The 20,943-nt window shown below is 44.0% G+C and overlaps 2 protein-coding genes across 4 annotated transcripts; both read right to left on the reverse strand.

Annotated features, from left to right (window-relative positions):
• Positions 1 to 1,363: 1,363 nt before the first annotated feature.
• Positions 1,364 to 16,357, reverse strand: tspan5a (tetraspanin 5a). Of its 2 annotated transcripts, XM_010890269.4 has the most exons (11): positions 15,967 to 16,357; positions 10,256 to 10,306; positions 7,855 to 8,001; positions 7,365 to 7,535; positions 4,907 to 5,032; positions 4,563 to 4,610; positions 4,217 to 4,333; positions 4,051 to 4,112; positions 3,167 to 3,282; positions 2,216 to 2,261; positions 1,364 to 2,070 (listed from the first exon to the last, which is right to left on the reverse strand). In XM_010890269.4, exons 1-9 carry the CDS (start codon positions 16,057 to 16,059, stop codon positions 3,207 to 3,209), a joined length of 891 nt encoding a protein of 296 aa, XP_010888571.1. In that variant the 5' UTR covers positions 16,060 to 16,357; the 3' UTR covers positions 1,364 to 2,070; positions 2,216 to 2,261; positions 3,167 to 3,206. The 2 variants fall into 2 exon arrangements, with proteins under 2 accessions (XP_010888571.1, XP_010888572.1); XM_010890270.4 differs by lacking the exon at positions 3,167 to 3,282.
• A 749-nt stretch (positions 16,358 to 17,106) lies between these two features.
• Positions 17,107 to 20,085, reverse strand: LOC105022124 (bone morphogenetic protein 4). Of its 2 annotated transcripts, none has more exons than XM_020043363.2 (4): positions 19,418 to 20,085; positions 18,406 to 19,054; positions 18,149 to 18,223; positions 17,107 to 17,896 (listed from the first exon to the last, which is right to left on the reverse strand). In XM_020043363.2, exons 1-4 carry the CDS (start codon positions 19,683 to 19,685, stop codon positions 17,764 to 17,766), a joined length of 1,125 nt encoding a protein of 374 aa, XP_019898922.2. In that variant the 5' UTR covers positions 19,686 to 20,085; the 3' UTR covers positions 17,107 to 17,763. The 2 variants fall into 2 exon arrangements, with proteins under 2 accessions (XP_019898922.2, XP_010888584.2); XM_010890282.3 differs by having other exon boundaries at positions 18,406 to 19,057.
• Between the last annotated feature and the right edge of the window lie 858 nt (positions 20,086 to 20,943).

Here is a 20,943-nt window from a genome sequence, read left to right on the forward strand (position 1 = left end):
TCAAACTAACTAGCAGTCTGAAATTGTACACGGCTAATTGTCTTCCCATGGGATTATTGACATTACAGTGGGGAGAACAAGTATTTGATACACTGACGATTTTGCAGGTTTTATTACTTACAAAGCACGTAGAAGTCTGTAATTTTTATCATAGGTATTCTTCAACTGTGAGAGACGGAATCTAAAAATCCAGAAAATCACATTGAATGATTTTTAAATAATTTATTTACAAATTTGACCATCATAAAAGGTAAATATCCTAATGTGGGTTTGATTGATACAGAGTTAAGGTTGACATACAGTATGGGCAGCCTGTTATCTAGAACATAGCATCAAAGGGCCAGGCCTTTGAGTGGGCCAAAATCCCTGCTGCTACAATCCCTGCTGCAGTGTGTGCAAACTTACGTCATGCAATAAAATGCAAATTAATTACTTAAAAATCATACAATGTGATTTTCTGGATTTTTGTTTTAGATTCCGTCACTCACAGTTGAAGTGTACCTATGATAAACAATTACAGACTTCTACATGCTTTGTAAGTGGGAAAACCTGGAAAATCGGCAGTGTATCAAATACAATTGTTCTCCTCACTGTAACACAGCTGATGCATAATAAATTAAATGTAAACGGGTGGATTACTCTGACCCGAAAAAGACCCAGATTTTGACCCACTACAGGCCGTGGGCCCCAAAACAAACACGGCCGGGTCCTGTTTACCTGCCAATGGTCAGAAGGTTTTCCCTTGTGTGTGATTGGTTAACGTAGTTGAAAGCACAATTACATTCCACCTTCAACTGGGCCTTTATTTCATTAGCACTGGTTGTTGCGAGTTCCGCCCATTGATCAATGGGATTTGAACCAAATCCCTTCAGCATGACAACCATCAATTCTAAAAATGTAAGCAAGTTTCTTTTTACACTAACATTGTTGTGAGCTCCGCCCACTGATCACTGAGCTTCCCTCCAACAAATCACTTTCAGCCCTCAGAACAAGATCAAATAAGGAATAACGGGAATTCCAAAATATTCATCAATATAGCAAGAGATGGGCATTAACTAAATAACAAGGATACGACTTCCCTAAATGTGTATTCAGAACTGGATCAAGTACATTGATACTTAAAGTCTGCTTGATTTAGCGTTCCAAATGACAAGTTCCTTAAAGTGCAAAGTCACGCTAAATCAAGCACATCTCAAGCATTTGACAACATCCGTCTGTATACCTCCCCCAAAAGGTTTGTTATAAAATGCCATATCTTCATTTGAGACAGTTTTATACAGCTGGAAATCAGTCCCCCAGTCACAGGAAATGTGAATTATTACACAGATTATATTTTTGTAGGGGTTGATATATTTTTCCTTCAGAACACAAAATCTCACATTTTAATGTGGAAATAACAAACTTCAGAACAATTTTAAAACTCGAAGACACTAAAAGCTGTGACTGAAAACCCCTGGAACAGGGTGATCAAATTAAGATATAACATCCGTAGAAATGCCATGAAATGGAGACTGTTCTTATGTGCCACATAAACACTTATACCAACACATTAGCAGTTCAAAGCAAAGGTGGATTAAAGGCTGTGACTATGCTGTACATTAGCACTCTAGTGTGATAGTCTCTCTATGCTCACGGACTGTCACCACAGAAACGGCTACCATTTAACTGTTAAAAAAATACCTGTGTCAATAAGAAGACGTCTGTACATCCTTTTGAAACAAAACGTGAATCCATACCATTGTGACAGGCATGCAGTGCATTTACAAAGTGTTTTTCCTCATTCTTTTTTTCCATGTGCGTTTCTACACAGTGTTTAACCCTCGGAGGAACCCTGTGAAACAACAGAGACTCAAAGCACAGGTGACTTTCTTCGATCCGTAATTTCTAAAAAATCTGGGGATTTTGGGAAAGTTAGTGGAATTTCATGACACTAAATGGGGCATTAAAAAAAGGATGTGCCGGTCATTATGAAGTCACGTGGTGCAGACGGTCTCAGAAATCTCTCCCGGTGTTAGCAGGCTCCTGGCATCTTTTGGCGTTCCAAAACTGGCATAACCATGCGGAAGAGACCTTGAGACAGACAGACAATCATGGTCAATCACTCGCAGCTCCTAAACTATTCCCGTGAGAAATGTCAACAACACCGCAAATGTTTTGGACATTGTAGTGGTCAAATCCTTTCCACTCAGCTTGGTGACTTCATAATAATCCTTACCGGAGTATTCCTGGGTAAAGACTGGTTGTGACATCAGGTAAACAAACTACACATAAGGAGATAGAGAAAATGCAAAAGGAAAATTAATAGCAATGTTCTATTACATAACAGCAAAGCCAGGGGGTGTGTCCAGAATGTGTGAAGCTTTATCAAGAATTGTTAAGTCCCACTCAGCTGTGTAATCAGTATTCACAATACTTAATACTAACTACATGTTCACCGCCATTTAGATTTCAGTGTTCTGTAAACATGCAACGCATTCTGAATACGCCCTCTTGTGGATAGGTGGGGTGGCTGCGGAGAACGGAGGTTTGGCACAGTGAATCAGAGAGGGAGAGTTTGGGAAAAGGAGTGGAGGTGATCTGAAAGACGTTTGGGATTATTTGGGAAATGTTTCTATTCCTCTAGGTTGAACTGATGGGTGGTGGAAATGGGTCATGCCCTGACCTTAAACACACTGGCAGACTAACACCGGCTGATGTTGGTTTCTTGAGGTGGAAGACAATGGCTCTATGATCTAAATGTCCCAGCCAGTGGTTTGTGTCTACTAGACTAAACAGATAGTTTGGGATTTTGTCAATCGAGACCTTTACCTACTTCCAGAGAAAGTGAGAAACTTGTGTACATTCGTTATGACTCTGTGTGCAGTCACATCAAATTTACCAATGTGATTGGGAACACTTGGCATGCTAACTGTTCCTGCAGTCTCACGGTACATTTCGCTTACTGACTCCTAAGCTTCTTTCATAACGGACACAGAGAGAAAATAAAAAGTAGCACAAGTTCGTCTAACTGGAGAAGGACATCACTGCCAAAAATCCTGAACTATGCCTTCAATGTTATGAGACCATAATGAATGGGTGGGGAGGGGGTGCAGTATCTGGGCTGTGGTCGGTCATTTTCTACAGTGACTACTACTGATTCACGGAGGAGGACAACAGCAACACCCACCGGCTGCGATTTCGAACACGCATGCTAGCGGGCACGTTCCTCACGCGCAGTACGCAGACCTTTTCTTCCCGGAACGAGGCGGGGCTCGACGCACGGACAGGGAGGGTGGGGGCACCCTGACGAAGCACCAGGGAAGAATGAAGCGTGAGGTGAGTTGGCATGACGATGGCGTGGCAGAGCAGCAGGCTGGCACTGCCATGGTTGGGGTGGCTATGGGGCGGGGGTGGGGTGGGGGGGGTCATTCCATCCTTTTCTGGATGGAGGGTCAAGATGGGAGTGACTGGGCGCAGAACCCACAGTCTGTGAAATGACTCAGCTGGGATTCAATCAAACCCGCCATGGCAGTGTTTAGTCAGTGTCTTCTTTAACATGTTCACCTTGGCCGCACAATTCTACATCGGAAATGTTAGGGCATACCTGGATGGTTGCCATGGAGGGGGGGTTGCCATGGTAGTCGTTGTAGGTTTTTATACAGTGCCCAACATCAGTCTGAGTTAACGCGATCATTTAAAAAACAGAAAGTGTAAATGCTACAATCCAGATTGTTTAGTTGCGCCAGAGAAAAGTTTAATATTTTTACACTTTGGATCTAGGCAGACGTATCTAACATTATATCAGAAAAATCTTGTAAAATGCATATTTAAAATAAATGAAACGTGACTCCTATTCCTGTTGTCAAAAGATTTCCATGTTGCAGTAACAAATTCATCCCACTTGGTGGCAAACAAAGCACAACGCTGAAATTCAATAGCATTTAAAATTGCATTTCCTGGATTGATTATGCACTTGTCAAATTCAATATAGAGTCTACTTAATAATGATAGATAAAAAGGATTTTTGCACATGATGGGGAAATACATAAAATGTAGCCAGAATTTACTCACCAGCTTGCTCTGACAGCTTCAATGTCACTCACTAGGTTCTGTGCCAAGCAAATGCCAAAAATCTGCGCAAGAAAGAAAATCCATTATTTACGTGATTTTTGTAACCAAGGAAATAATAACACAATGGATGCCCGAAACGAACGACAAACGAACGTTTCCCCCTCGCCTGTAACAGTGCAACTCCTATGAAGATCCCCGCCACCACAGTCAGGTTGTCCTGTAGCCACTTTTCAAACTGCGGCACACAGCCTTTCACATGGATGTAGTCCTTCTGCTCTGCGTCCTACAAAGAAACGGGCAACAACACATTTGTTACAGGAGGCTTAATATCCTGCACGGACACAGAAACCAAGCATAATGCTTTCATTACACAACTATACGGACCATCAGATTACTGATACTGACCACTCATTATGCCGTATATCCTTTATATAGGTAAAGTAATATCAAGAAAAAGAACAAACGTGAACGGCTTAATTAGCCGTGTAAAGAGGAAAGAGAACGGCACTCACTGATTTGGCTCGTACATCATAGCCGCACTGGGTGTTTATCACGTCCTCCTAGTGGGAAAAGACCAAAAAGTTTTATCGAAAAGATCAAAAGTCATCGACGATTCACTGCTCAGTGTCCCCGATAATGAAAGAAGTTAGTATGTGGGCCCTGGATCTTCCAGATGCCATTATGTAACTAACTTGGCCCCAGTAGCCCTGTGTAACCCGTTGGCTGCGCGTGTGGAGGAAACCATTACAATCTTCTTTCCCTCAATTTGTAGCCATATTGTTCGTTCCCCCTCGCTTGGTTGTTCTTCTACTCTTCCGTCGGTCACGTTCCACGTCCCCGTCCCCGGGTTCCTTACCGCAGGGTCCTTGGTGCAGCAGGAGAAAGGGACGCCGCACTTCTCCCGGCTGGGATTGGTGTCCGTGCAGTTGAAGTAGATGTTGAGGTTCCAGTCGTCCGCTCCAAAGGCACCGCAACACTCCCACTGAGGAGATAAATGCCCGAGCGGAAGGCAACGTCAGCAATGCAATTAGAACATATCCAAACATTTCACCCCGTTTTTTTTTCTCGTCGTCTTTAAATTGATGTCGTGACGCCCCAATACAGGAAAATGCCATTTCCTCACAACCGCAAAGCGGGTTCGGGAAAATGGAAGATGAAGACATGCCCTCCACTCCACCGGTCGCCGAGCGGCTCTGCTTCTTTTCATACAGCTCACTCAATATGGAGCTCTTTTACACATGCTGGAGGACAATAGACACAAGTTTTACCCCACAACACATGAACATACAGTGTGCACGCACGCACGCACGACCTGTATGTCTCCCACAGATGGCCCTAGTGCAGCCCTGGTGCTACCACAACAGCGGGGAAATAAAGGACTTTCATTGTTCTGACGGGAATGACTTGGCATTGAGTTTCTTCTCCTGTCATCTCGCACACCATCAGTGTGGGTGGCGTGTGACTGACAGAGAATGTGGGAGGCTGACAACAGGCCTGTATTCACAAAGGGGCCTCACAGAGGAGTTCGGGTCTGGGATCTGTATTGCCTTTCAGATCCTGATGAATATGTAAGGGGGGGGGGGCTAAACTGATCCTAGACCAGCACCCTCCCCCATTCTTCGGCCCTTTCTGAATACAGGCCCGGTCTGAACACCATCTGGGATTCATACGGTCAGAGGTGCCAGAAGGGTCTCTGCCAACCAGTTGACGACTCAAAAGGCCTGCCACTGAACAAATACACTGAGAATGAGACCACCCGGGGACAGACTGGGGATTTTAATGGGACTTCAATTAATACTTGGGTGTATCAACTCGTTTAAGACGCATAGATGAGTGAAGCAAGAGCAACTTATTAACTCTAATGAAGGCTGTATTACATCACCTTTAAATCTTCTGTCAAATAACAAGCTTCTGCATTACTACTCTACCACACTGAAGGTAATTCAGCATCATTAACCAGACACTGCTTTGCTTCCTCTCACTTAATAACTTCTTCAATGTTTTATGTTAAAATCTTTATAGAGTAATTTCTATAGAATGCTGTTTTCAACATGCATTGCCTACGCAGGTCCTCAGAATAGTGATTTGTCCTGAGAAGAGACAAACGTCACCCGCAGTAGAATGGTGTTCATTTCAGGAACTTGGCTCTGAACCCATCGGTATACCTCCTCTGTGATTGTTCCAGTACATCCTCCAATTGTGATTTAGCAGAAGCTAAATCTATCCACTGTGAGTGGCCCTATCTAGATCAGGGGTGTCAAACCGATTCCACAGAGTTTCTGCAGGGTTTCTTTTCCTTCTTTTTTCTATAAATTGGTTGCCAGTTCGGACCTAAACAACCAGGTGAGGTAAGAGTCATGCACTACGACCTTATGAGACGTTAAAGTCACAGACCTCTTCCCCCTGTTCCCTGGTCAGAGCACCGGTCAACCGGCATGTCACATGCCAGCCGAGTGATAATGAACCTGCGCTGTGTGTATGTCCTTCATATCACCATACGACTCTGATTACCACAACACCTTAAATATCCTGAGGTGGCCACAGTCTCTCGCTGAACTCTTTCAAGGACGGCGACGAATTGCAACCTACTTAAAAGAAAAACGAAGAAGGCTTCTACAACACCTCAAATGAGCCATGCCTACTGCAAACCGTTGTACGCTGTGGAGCTCTTTATGATAAGGCCTTCGGCCAAAAGTGTTTCACGGATGAGACGTTTTCAACCGTGTCTTGATATCTCTCAGACATTTTTATCAACCAGAGTTTGCTTTTTGAGCTTATATCACTACGAGACATTTTAGAGACATGTCTTTGTGGGCTACACATTACAAGATTGATGGAGTATCATTCCAAACATGTCTACTTCCTGTTATGCCATTGGTTTGGACAGTGAGGTCAACGCCCAAGACCTCGTTCCACATAATTCTGTGGTGACATACGAGAGAATAGAGAATCAGATGCAATGAAAAATTCATCTGAGTCTATAAATCCTGTGCATATCAAGCATACTGCTGTGTGGTACAAGCTCTATAGTAGATTGCAAATTGCAAATTTAATCCATTAAATTCTGCAGCAGATTACAGATTTAGCCCATTCCTTGATGCGAGGAATGCTGAGGATAATGTTTGGGACTCTGAGGTCTTTTCACAAAAATTGGAAAGAGCTTTACAAATGGATGTGGAGTTGTCATCCTTTGTGGGCATCCCCTTGTTGCTATGGAAACATTACGTGTTGCCAAGGGACTGTGAAGTGTGGTGATTGGGGCCACTAGGCTCTCTCTCACACACACACACACACACACACTCTCAAGTGCTTACGTATTCCTGAGTGAAGTCTATAAGGTTCTGGAGGTCGATGTCGTCACGGTATGCCCGGATGTTGTTGTTGATGAAGAAGTTGAGCTGGTCCTTGATCCAGTCCTTGAAGACAAAGGCCAACACTCCAGCTGTCAGCTCCAGAAAGAAGATGATCCCCAGGAACACAGAGAACTGGAAAACACGGGGACACACAGAGTCAGTTATCAGAACCAGTGTTTCTCACTGCATTCTGGGAACAATGACCTGTGGGCGGGGGACATATTTGTTCTAGCCCAGCAGTTGACTAATTAGCTAAGCAGAAGTTGTTCTGTAATTCTTACACTTTGTGAGGGAACATGGTGGGCGGGTTTCTTACTCATTACCGACTAAATAGCATGAGATATAGACTACATCTGAAACAACATAGAAAAGCATAGGTGTCCATACATTTTATATGGTGCTTTTTATGAACACAGACAGTTAAAGATATACATGAAGGTTATGAACGTACAAACTTGAGCAGGAGCGTGTTTTCCCTCAGTGCTCCGATGCAGCCGGCGAAGCCCAGGATGAACATTACCCCTCCCGTTACCAGGAAGAGCCAGACAGGGTCAAAACCTCCCAGGTCTGTGATGGATGAGATGTTGGAAAGAACACCCTGGGGGAGTGAGAGTGAGAGAGTGATAAGGTGGAAAAACAACTCCGGCCAAATGTATGACATTAGAAGCAAATATTTCCCTCAGATCATTACAGAATGAATCAAACAATGAAAAACTCCCATATCTTCAATGTGCAGCCACAGCAGAAGTTGGGACCCGTAGCAATAAGATTGACTAGTAGAGCACAAACAACATTGTGAATATAACCCATATTCATGTCTTTATTTATTCTTCCTTGTAAATCTCACTTGATCCGTTTATTTATTTTTTTACTTATTTTATTTGTGATTTCACTGTTGTAATTGTTTCATTTCCCCCACCTCCACTTGGTCATGTAAAGAAACGTTCCCCCGTGACATTAAAGTCCTTATAGAATTGACTGAGTGGAGAAAGTAAAGATAAAGCACCTTAAACCAGATACTTTAACCCAACTTTGTGCCAGGAATTCATAATAACGGCTCCTCAATGGCCTGGGAAGTATTCAGTATCAAGCATCAGTACTAATCTGGGGCAGGATGACTCCCTGGTATATGTCAAGCTGGAAGCCTCGGGATTCTTCCAACAGCTCCACCCAAGTACTTCGCAAGGTACTTGAGTCATTTTTAATAAAACAAGCAATTAAAAGAGATTTTATTCAACTTGATGTTAGATGGTTCCTGACCCTGAAAGAAGTGACTACCTAAAAATCTGTGGAACGAATCAGTGCGTGTGAGAAATGTCAAATCAACCTCATCTTTGGTTTGAAGGTACCTAAAGGTTATTTAGCCATTACAAAATAAACATTTGTACAAGCCCTGATTCTTTACACTAAACTGTACCTAGAATCATGCTCGAATGCACGTTTCCGATTTCTAAAAACAGCTCATCCTCTTTACTTGTTTTGTGTTCGCTCTCTGACCAAGCAGTTATTTTAAGTGAATCCTGTTTGTCACATTCTTTGTTTGAGGGTCTGCGTTCATGTCCACAATGATTCTCAACCCTCTTCTCCGGTAACCCCCAGGTATCCCCAGAATTGAAAGAAGGTGTTGTGACAATGACAGGTTTGAGTCCCACTGTTTTAAATCATAATAAATGAAAAATGGAACCGACATTACATTTTACTCTGAGATGCTTTGTGAATAGGATCTAGATTCAAACCACATCATCAGTCATACTAGAAATGATTTAGAAAAACTAGACCCAGTGACAAGTGCAAATCATCCAAACTATGTTTTTTTTTTTTATCAGAAACCCAGAATGAGGTCTTAGTCTGCTGCCCTATTCCCAATTAACACACAAAAATTCAACACACATTAATGTAAATCCAAAATGTAAATGTGAATGATTCAGGTCTAATGTTTTCAGAGATTCAAATGCATCAAAATGGTTATGGGAAGATCATAAACTAATAGTTGTGAATGTTAAGATGACAACATAGAGTACCAGTCCTCTTGAATGGGACAGTGTGTCCAAACATTTGACCGGTACCCTACATTGCTATATGCTATTCAGTTAGGTGGTTCCCAACCTTTTTTGGTTATAATACCACCAACGGAAATTTGCCCTGCACTGAGCATCCCTGCCGCAACCTTGTTTGTGCATTTTACCGGTAAGTCTATGGTCTCATGAGTGAAGTACCCACTGGGCATAGGCCAGGTACCCACTGGGCAAAGGTCAGGTACCAACTGGGCAAAGGTCAGGTACCCACTGGGCAAAGGTCAGGTACCAACTGGGCAAAGGTCAGGTACCCACTGGGCAAAGGTCAGGTACCCACTGGGCAAAGGTCAGGTACCCACTGGGCAAGGTCAGGTACCCACTGTATTTAGGCCAGGTACCCACTGGGGTCCTAGTGTCCTTCAAGGCTTGTGAGCATCATAAAAGGAACATTTGTGCTGTCAATTTCCACCCATTTTACCAGGTGAGTATTACTGCAAACGCAATCTTATTCTCAGCCAGGGGTCAGTTAAGTTAATAGCTCCAACTACAAATACATTTGTAGGAGTTCAGTTGTATAGTAGTTTGTATCCGCCAACAGTCAAATAGGATACATTGGAGTTATTTCATGTAACTCCACTGTTTCATATCCATGGGATGTGGTGGAACGGTGGGAATTTCTCCATGGACCAGCATCAGAGTTTGAGAAAAAGACTGTGGTCGGCCATATTATGCAAGTGACCGTTCTCTGTGTAATGTCAAATCATGTTTTTCTCTTTTTAAAGTAATTTTTTAGTACATTTGAAATTAATGGGACAATGTTTTCTGGTCCTAACTCACCTTCTCATTCCAAGCCCACAGTCCGATACCCAGGAAGGCGACACCCAGCAACTGAAAGAAAGCACAAGACACAATATATCATATTAATGTACTCCCGGGGGTAAACCTCTCCCTCTTCCAGAGCAACATTCCTTGGTTAGATAAACACACAGCACACATTAACTTTACAGCACTAAACAGCAGATGTGGTCATCTTCGGGAGTCGAGGGTTGAACGTATGATCCTCCCCTTGAAATCCCAGCTCGACTGCAATGTCTGGCTTGTCAGAAAACTAATGGTCTCATTTATGCCAGGATCTTTTACTATAAAACCTTAAATCCCAGGTTTGACAGATGAAATAAACTGACTGCAGGGGTTTGACAGAAATAATATATATTTAGGCTTGGTGATTATGTCCATCTAAAACCTCTACTTTAGTGTGAGTTCTGAGGAAAAGGCAATTCTAAAGTTCTTGTCTGCCTGTCTGCCAGTCTACCTATTTCCCAGTCTGTCTGAGGAGGATACTGACGGGTGGGGCCGGATGTGTGGAATTTGTCTGAAAACTGCAGCCAATTCACAAAAACAACTACAACAGGAAGTGACCCTGGAAGGCCTAACTGTCCAAGCTCCCCAGCTCGTCCTTTACAGGCTACACCAGTGGAATCTGTGGACCTGGTCCTACGTAACCGCTTTAGTGTGAATAAACCGCTGCATCTACAGGCCTGCAACCAGGCTGCAGTCTGCCCAGCGCTGGCAAGCCATCCCTCCATCCTGAACACTGTTCCCCCGGTCAGTCCGCCAGGACGGCTGCGTGGGGTTGTGACGAAAAGCAGCTGGCTTCGATCAGAGGAACAGTGGGAGTCGGGCTGTGAGGAGGAGGAGCCCACAATCTAACCTCCCGTCAATCTCGGTATGACAATCGACGACAAGTTCACGGTCAAAACATCATCCCGTTCTGACCAGTCCTCCGACCAGTCCTCCGACCAGTCCGCTGCCTGTCTATGAGGGGCAGGCTGACCAGTCCTCTATGACCTGATAGCTGTGACACCCCATGGGCTTGAATCAATACGCAGCACTAACACGAGAGACCAAGCTCAGCCCCGTCAGCTGGGTGATTCTCACTGTCTGTGTACATGCTGCACACGCAAATAATCATGCCGATTCCAAATGGAATGACGCACATGCAGGCATAGATTTTGCATTTTGATGCTCTGATACACATGAACATCAGTCATCCCTGTTGGAGCAACACTTCTCCAGTTCTGTTTTTGATCACACCTGGGATCTTGAAGGGTTTTGGCAAATGTCAGGGCCACCGAGGACGTTTCCAACACAGATGGCCAACAAGACACATCAACCATAAACCTAAAATACAGCTGTCACAGCTGCAGACCAACAATGTGGGCTGGTGGGGATGTTTTAACGTGTTTGTCTGTGTATGCGTGTGTGTGTGTGCGTATCGCCTCAGCATACTGTACATGTTTGTTCATGTTTTATGAATGAGTGTGTGTGAGTGAATGTGTGTGTGTGTGTGTGTGTGTGATGTGAGCATGTGTGTGGACAGGGTCTAGGGTTAGTCGACAATACTGGACTGGCCATCTGGAGTACTGGGAGAAGTCCTGGTGGGCCTGTGGGCCGCATGCCTGATACAGAAATGTGGGCCTTTTTTTTGTCCCGGGCCAACGTCATTTCACTGGAGCAAGAAGTGGTGGGATGCCCAGCCCAGTGTAACATCTCCGACTCCCTCTGGCCCCAGCCCACCGGGTCACTCCTCCCATGGCAGTGACTCATAGCCGGCCCTTTCCCCCGCCACAGCCGGCCCTTTCCCCGCCGCACACACCCCCTGACAGTCACAGGAAAGGTTGATGAGGCGGGGCTCAAAAATGTAACAAACTATTCTATTGCTGCTGCCGGTAACCCACTATGGAGACGAGGACGCCAGAGGCCCTGGCCCGGTTCAGACATCAGCAGGGGGTGCCAGCAGAGCCGAGTCATTTGGACTGTGAGCCTAGCGCGGGCTAAGGAGCCAAAGCTCAGGGCAGTGATTAGTAGGAAGTATAAAAGAAATCAATATTGGGCTTATGAATAAATCAGGCCAATGGTGTCATACGATTTCACTTCATTTCTGTACGGCCCCCCGCTCAGGCCAATCAGGTCTGTCCGGTGGCTTAAAAACGCTGTTACGCACAAATGCACACAGGCAGATTTAGTCTCCACTCGGTAAAAAGGACAAATCCATATGCTAAAACAGAGTAGGGCGCTGTAAAAGAACTGGTTTAATCTGGAGTACCTCCGCAGGCCAGTGAATAAAAGCTGGTACTTATTTAAAACATCAATAACAGCATGATGTCAAACTCTCTGGGTTCTAACCTCTATAAACTCACAAATGTAGGGATAAGCTTAAGTGATGAGGAGGATTTACTGTAAAAAAGAAGAAAAAAACAGGGGAAAAAAACACTCCTCTTTATCCAGGTTTAACTACACGTAACAATGACAGATGAAGCTTCAGCGCTAGTTTCCATGGATCTTCTTTTGTACCATCTCCAACTGTGTTATATGTGACCCCAAACTTCAACATCACATGCAGTGAGGTCGCACTTTGTTCCCAAACAGACCCCCAGAGAGAAAACTTACAAAATCACCAAGAACAATGTTTCTTCTGGCCGCCTCTCCGTTGCTAAAGCTGTGTCCAGAGCCTCTATTTATACACTGGCCTTTGCATTACACTCCCATGACAACTGTTTGTTGAGTTTTTTTTGTTGTTGTTGTGGGTTTGAACCCACATTTAGCCAGCTAACATAACACAGCGACTGTAAACATGACAACAGCACAACAGAGGGGCCACACAGAAGAGGAGTACAAACAGCTTCTCCAGTCAATATGCGTGCCGTCCCTGCCCTGATCCGTGCCGTCCCTGCCCTGTGCCGTCCCTGCCCTGACCCGTGCCGTCCCTGCCCTGTGCCGTCCCTGCCCTGACCCGTGCCGTCCCTGCCCTTACCCGTGCCGTCCCTGCCCTGTGCCATCCCTGCCCTGACCCGTGCCGTCCCTGCCCTGACCCGTGCCGTCCCTGTCCTGTGCCGTCCCTGCCCTGACCCGTGCCGTCCCTGCCCTGTGCCGTCCCTGCCCTGACCCGTGCCGTCCCTGCCCTGACCCGTGCCGTCTCTGCCCTTACCCGTGCCGTCCCTGCCCTGTGCCGTCCCTTCCCTGACCCGCTTCAAACCTCCGGGAAGGCGAAGCCCCAGTCATAAAGTTCCAAAGGTGGGAAAACCAAACCAGCCGAATGTCGATGTTGATAATCACACAATGTAACATGGATGAAAAGTTTACATACATATCATGGAGGTCTGAAGGTCTTGCCTTTCATTTCATTCACTATGTGGTCAGACAATATTGGGAAGTAATTAAAGGCATGAATTACTTTAGGCAGTATATGGATGTGTGGCTACAAGTAGAAAGTATCTGAGACAGTGTTCATTTTGGGAATATGCAGGTAGACAATGCACACACACGATCCAATTGAAAATTCAGCAATTAGCCCAATTATTGAAGCCCTCTCATTTCAGCAACTCACGGCCTCCATTTATGAATTTTGTTTCATAAACGCCTCTGTATCATGCGTCTAAAGACACATTGGTAAAAGCACTTCACTTTGTGACAACCACTAACGTGAGGGCTCTATAAATAAATGTGACCGATTGATTGGTAGTTAAAGTTTATTAAAGCTCTCTTACGCATTTTATCGGCTACAGGGCCAGTTTACAAGACACAAGGTAAAGAAGAGGGGCTCGTACGCCAACCCATCGGCTTGGTTCTAGGGATCTGTAACTCAGCCACTCTAAACACCTTAAATCTTCCCCGCCCCTGCATTCAACTCAACATCTGTGTCAGCTTTGCAACTGCCGCCAAACGTGTAAAGCAGTACAGAATGTACAGTCGTGCCAGTTACATGGTGGGGAACATTGTGGGTGTAGGTTACCCTTCGTGACCGGCGAAAAACGGCATGTCGCAAATCCAACGCTGAAGACTGAAGATAACGGCGCTCTTGGACGAGCATGGGCTCCTACGTTCACCAACAAGGACACGGTCAACGGCCCTGAAAGCAAACAACGGCACTGGGGCCGGACTTCGGAGGGGGGGGGGGGGGGCGGGGTGTAGGAGTTGAGGGGAACAATGGTGACAGTGGGCGTCGAATGGGATTGCATTATGCAGGAACGGACCAGGCCGCAGGCCCATCGGTGTCAATTCGGCCAAATTCCTGTGAACCAGAACAAGAACCCAGAGGGTCACGTGAGCTCAATGTGTTGTCGTTTGAATGGGTCGAGGGGGACATAAAGCTTCACCCACAGTCATCTTAACGGAAGGCTAAAGATCTACGGAGACCATTTCAAACCCAAACGAAGCCTCAAGATGGGGAGGGAAAAAATATAATAGTCAAGGAGCGGCCCTGAAGAGCCACATCAGTTTCTCAGAGACTGGCTCATTATAGCATAATGTCATCCTCCCTCTGGAAATTAAAGCTGAGCTCAGGTTTGTGCATTTCACTAACAAGGCAGATGAATATAAAGTAATACAAGAAACACAGACGAGTCCTACAAAAACAAAAACACCCATCGAATCTGAGATGCTTATATTTTTAAATTACAGGTTTTTACAGTTACTGGGTACAATGGAGGGCTATCAAAACATTTCCCCAGGAATGCCTTTTTTATAGTCTATAGTAACTATACCACCTCTTTAATATGGTGGAATTTAAGGGACCTAGGACACATTTTGCTGTTTCAAGGATTATTTAGGTGAATTTCACATCTCATTAAAAAAAACGTATGTTGAATTTTCTCTCCAAACGTTATTATGCTACCCAAATATGTTCTTCTAAATTACTATGCATTTGGCCTTCATTGATTGATAGCTACCATCTCACATTGTATATAATTACTTTCCAAGCAAAATCCAACTTCTTAGACTCTGCTTTACAATCTGGTAACTCAGCTTCTGAACGTCAACACAAACAAATGTATTCCCATGTACAGTAGAGTTGCATCTTTATCCCCAGCAATGCTGGTTTGCAGCCCCTCGTTTTCAGTGTATGGTTAGACCCTACAAATATATTTTAGGGTTAACAGATTTTAGGCTAATCCTGAATTGGCCTTTTCAAAATCAGATCGGACCAGTCGCATTCCTACAGTAGGAATGTATACGATGCATACTGTTGTCTGGCAGTGAGATATATTAAATGTTTATGTTTATGTAACCATTTGCATGTGAAAACAATGAGCTTTTCACGTGTCACGTGAGAGGCGCGACAAACGAGGATAGAAAGCAGATTATAGGGACACTAGGTAGGCAATCTGATAAACTGCCCTGAGTTGCAATAGTATGTGAAGGCTATCGTGACTGCCAAAATAAACAAAATAGAAAGAGCTTGCCAGATAAACTAACACCGAGATTTGTGTTGCTACTTACAATTAAGTAGCAACACAATCGTTTTTGTGCGCGGCTATAACAGCCAATATGAGTACATACAGATAGGTCTCTTACACGCTAGGTATTGTGGTCGTAAAATAATACTGTGAATGTAAAAAATAAATGTATCAGGCTACGTTATTATCATAGGCCTATCACTGTGCTTTTCAGCCATTTCTTCCAGTCGGGCCTAATGTTTAGCCTAATTAAACAACACTGTCACAACATTCCAGAATGGTCGTAAGACAAAGGTGCCAAGACACACTTACCCAAAATATTATGTTAAATCCAAAAATAAAATATTTGATGCAGCAACTGACTTCATGGCCTTTAAAATGTTTTCCTGACATACTTAAAGACATACAGCAGGCTTCATAGGCGGATAAAGTCTACCAGATCATCGGCTCGATCGCTCAGGCGGCAGGTTCAGCGCTTCGGCGATCCAATTCTTGAAACTTGCTGTCTGCTTAATTCATCCAAATAAAAGAAACATATTGTAATCTATCCCCCGACACGACTGTCGCCCTGTTAAAAGAATAATAATACACAATCTAACAAAGGAACGAGAACATAAACGTAATCATACTCCCTATGCATTTAGAACTAACGGGACCACAGCTTGTCACCGATAAAATTGGATCATCGTTCCTCACAGTTAGGGCAGCGTTGTTAAAGGACTAAAGTGTCAACCAATCAGATTTTCGTATTTGGTAGTGGGCTGTTCTTCCTGCCACTGGTCGCCCAATCCGAAATCGACTTCCAGACCTTACTACAGAAATGTTTTTACCAGAGATTTTTTAGGAAGCGTTAATCTTAACCCCTTAGGCGCAAATTCGCAAGACTTCCGGCAACACTTGGGAAGCAGCCTCGACTGGCCGGACTGTAGGTTTGTAAGTCAATATAGGAATAGTGAAAAATTATTCCTTCATTCATCGTTTTATCGAAATATAAATGTAAAAACCAGATTAGTGCCAATGTCTTTGGGAGTGAACGTAAAGAATTGTCAGGTTTTCATTTTCTATCAAACTTTGTGTTGCCTCTCATTTCAAGGCATGTGACACACACCAGATATTTTTAATTGGGACTTAATTCTGTTAAATTTTTTGGCGCATATGTAGAGATAGACAACATTCTGCTATCTTCATAATAGATCATATTTGTCCCTACATGATATATACACGTGTATGTGTACGTACGTAAGCCGTGTTCTTGTGCTATCGGGATAATCAGAAGTCACAAAACAAAATTCACAAAGAAAAAACCCTTATCCTAATTATATATGCAAATGGTTCACGTGGTAGTCGATCAGGTGTCGTAGCAATTGTCAAGCAGAAAATATACAATGAGTTCCGATTAGTACTTGAACCTAACAGTAGCTTGCATAAGTAAATTCACGTGATGCACTTGTGTATACATTTATTGTTAAATATATTTTTTCATACTTAATTTGACAGATAAGAGACAATAGAGTTTTTGCTGATATAGTGGTATGACACACTTAAAACCAACGCAACAGTACATGTGCACGATAGACAGCAGCTTAGAACACAGGACCACTATAAATGAGTTGCTATGGTAACACTTTAACAATATGGTCTGAATCTTTTTATTTTTATTTTACCAATCCAGTTTGTCCACCTCCAACAGCGCACAGAGAACTCGTTTGAGTTTGTATACATACAAATACCTCTGTGGCTTTAAAGACCTAATTCCAAAATCCTCATAAGTCCCTAGAGCATATAGATCTGAAAGAATCAGACAGGCTCCATTCAAATTTGTAATTCAAAAACCAAAATCTTGCCCTGCATCAAATTGATTAATTATTCGAAAGCTCCAATAGTGAAGTCTCAAAGCTGTTGATTGTAACACAGTATAGTGAATGTGATATTTTTTTTAACATGACAGGCCTACATCCAATTTACCCATAAACACTACAACATACAGTCTATATATTCTAGCTCTTACTCCCAATCAGTTATAGTGTTCATTGAGATTCAGTTAGATGTTTTGCCCTCCAGTGTTCTGCATGGGCTAATGCTGTGTGTGGGGGAGTCTGAGAGATGGTTTCAGTGATAAGGTCGTGGCTGGCACATGCAGCTCTCCGCTCTGGCATCTCTGAACTTCTCAATTATGATGTCGTCCGTTTCACTCCTGTACATCACCGTGAGAGATGACAGCTTCAGCGGGACGCAACTTGAGCTGAAAACGTCAGGAGACACAAAATCACAGCCTGGGTTGCAGGTTATTTGCCCTGCTGGAGGTTAATTCCTTTCTGAATTTGGAAATTTTGCAATCAGGATTTTATTAAATTTAGTACATAATATGGGGATAGTGAAAAGGAAACTACACAAAATGTATTTCTACACATGTATATTTACACACAGACTAATATTGGATTTATTGTGCAGATTGGATGGTGCCTACAACATTGAGGTCTACCTATGGACTGACCTATCCTCAGTTGGTCTTCTCCTGGGTCTAAATCCATTTACTGGCAGTCCTAAATTCCCAAAGTGGCAGGAACCTCTGAAATGGGATGAATGACACTGGTTGGAAACATAAATGGTCTTAAGGTTATGGTTATAATCTTTTTTAATTATTAGCTGTAGAAGTATGAATTTGGTTCCACGTCAGTTTAATTGGGGGAGAGGGAGCTTTTACTGAATTATCAACATTGCCACACCGCTAGGTTTGCGCAACGTTCCCACCTGCAGAAAGTAGCGTTGAACCCTGAAGGCTGTAGAATCCAGTTGGCCAGGCCGCCCTGGTGGAAGTCGATATATCGGCGGCGGAGCCGACAATGTGGGCCTGAGGCGGTTTCGCGCCGGCCAGGCTGGTTGCCGGTCCGTAAGAACCTCCTCTTTTGGTGTCTCTTCACTGTATGGCAGTGCTGACGCTGTCTCCTCTCTGGGCCGAGCCTGTCGGTGTCGCCAGTCATCCGGGTACGTAGCGCCCTAGCGCGATAAACCACCAGTAGAGGCTCACTGAGGGATCCGCCTCGCAGGCAGTAGAGGCTCTGTGTCAGGGCCTCGTGGAGCACCAGGCTCCCGCTCTCGTCCGTGTAACGCAGCTGGAAACCCACCACCTCCGGGGGCTTGGGGGAGAGCATGAAGGGGGACACGTCGAACACGTCGTAGCCCGACAGGGGCAGCTGGTCCAGGGTCAGGAGTCTCTCCTCCAGGGCGGGGCTGGCCCGCAGGCCCCCTGCCCCGTGGGTCAGGCTGTGCAGGGCCACCGTAACGCTCAGCGGGTCGGGGTGGAGGGTCTTGCGGAGCAGGACCAGCTCGGCCACGGCCATGGAAGGCTCCAGGTGGGAGACGTTGAACCAGATCCATCCTGGGGGGGCGTGGGGCGGGCCTGCTGTGTCCAAAGGGCAGAGAGTGACGACATCGGTCGATCTAGTGCGTTGCATTCCAAATTGTCCCACTGCACACGTAAAAATTCACACGCAGGACAGGCGAAGAACACACCAAAAACACACGGTGAACACACACACACACACACACACACACTCTCTGGCCCACGCATGCGCATGCAGAACAAACAAGGCACAGAAAATGAATTCTAACAAATATCATCACACACACAGCTTTCCTATAAAAACTACCCAACTACCTAGTTTAATTTCGGTAAGACAAAACATTGACTGTAAGACAAAAAAATTGCTTGCAAATGTCATATGCAGAAAAAAATGGTTTACAGCAAAGGTTAGGCTCCTACCCACGACACTCCGAAAACTCTGGACCAGTGTACCATCAGAGCTCCCCCAGTCTTGAGGCTCTTCTGTGTCCAAAAGCTGGTAAACCTGTCTCATGTACGGGTGAGGTTTGGCCTGAAGGGGTGCGGACAGCTTATTGATATGCAGCATCTCCAGAATAGCTTTGCCCAACTCCTGATCCTCCTCTACACCGCCTTCTGGGTCATCTGTGAGCAATAAGCCCCAGGCAGAGTTCAACAGGAGAAAGAACAGCATGACATATAAGAACATCGAACAGGCCGCTTCTTGATTCAGCAGTGAAACGTTGTAGAACTCCTCCCTTGTAAACCCCTTTTGAGTAAAGAAAATAAATTATTAAAAAAAAAAGAAGGTTTATACACAAGCAAAAAAAAAAAAATGGCCTGACTTCACAAACAGGCTTTGGAGGCAACAAACGTAAAATCTGTTTCATACACCACTGTTAAAACTCTAAAAGAAGCGATAAGCCTTTGATAAAAATATTAAAAATACATAAAAATAAAAAAAACTTCCAACAAGCATTAGGGATACAGCAGTGTCTCATCCCACCCTTATCTGATCCCAGAATGGTGGGAAATCATAAAGGCTAAATCTCATGCTCCAGAGGGACTGAAAGGAGGGTACCTCACTAATTGGGTTGTGAGAACTCCAGGAAGCGTCAGAAATTAATGAAAGCAATTAGGGATCAGATGGAGAACCTCTGGAATGTCACACTCCATTTGACCACCATCGTGTGTACTGTTTATACAATACAGGCTGAGTAGAGGCTTGTTCCCCTGTTTGCTTTCAGAATTAATGGGTTGAGTTTTAAAACCAAGAATAATAATTCAGCTATATTTTCAGTGGCTGAAGTACCATCATTTGTTTTGCACTGTATATTTTTGTTCTAGAAACTGAAACTATTATTTCTTCCTGCAGTTTAATAGCCAGTGTAACAAGCATAACATCATCGAACCAGAAGTGTTTTACTCCACCCTAAAAATTGCCATAAAGCTACAGGAATTTTAGGGATGAATGAATACACCACATGCAATAATTTTAATGCTTTTTCGTTGCTCCACAAGAGATAACTGGGCCACTATACAAAATCTGTTCAGAAAATGTATTTGTTTTACCACATGCAGTTGAGCAGGCTTTCACAACTGCCTTTGGAGTCTCAGTCTTACCAAGCTTGAATGTCATAAACAGACTTGCATCTTAAATTCCTTTTCGTTTCAATGCCTTATGCACACTGCTGCTTATTGCCTTCCTTATGTAATTTAAAGAAAGAGTCAATAGAGGGGGCTAAATCACAAGCCTTACACAAGACTTGACACGAACAAATACGAAATCTATAGAGAGGATATTTTATTATTATTTTCTGTCTAGCTATGTTTATGCTTATGTACTCTCACTATGTAGTAGTTGGGTGCCATGTCACAATAATTTCATTATGCAGAATGACACTGTGTTGTTCACTGCATTTCACAAAGAAACCCTGAAACTTGAAACTTGAACTAAATAGAAAGGA

Source organism: Esox lucius, chromosome 24 (assembly GCF_011004845.1).
Source record: "Esox lucius isolate fEsoLuc1 chromosome 24, fEsoLuc1.pri, whole genome shotgun sequence".
Classification (NCBI taxonomy): domain Eukaryota; kingdom Metazoa; phylum Chordata; class Actinopteri; order Esociformes; family Esocidae; genus Esox; species Esox lucius.

Coding starts and splice junctions, on each gene's coding strand:
- LOC105022124 (XM_010890282.3), bottom strand. CDS start 19,685: ATGTTCTTATATGTCATGCTGTTCTTTCTCCTGTTGAACTCTGCCTGG. Junction 19,058..19,417: donor GAGTTTTCGGAGTGTCGTGG/GTAGGAGCCTAA, acceptor CTTTGGACACAG/CAGGCCCGCCCCACGCCCCC. Junction 18,224..18,405: donor TTCAACGCTACTTTCTGCAG/GTGGGAACGTTG, acceptor ATCCCATTTCAG/AGGTTCCTGCCACTTTGGGA.
- tspan5a (XM_010890269.4), bottom strand. CDS start 16,059: ATGTCTTTAAGTATGTCAGGAAAACATTTTAAAGGCCATGAAGTCAGT. Junction 10,307..15,966: donor GATTTAACATAATATTTTGG/GTAAGTGTGTCT, acceptor GCTTTCTTTCAG/TTGCTGGGTGTCGCCTTCCT. Junction 4,113..4,216: donor TAGGAGTTGCACTGTTACAG/GCGAGGGGGAAA, acceptor TTTCTTGCGCAG/ATTTTTGGCATTTGCTTGGC.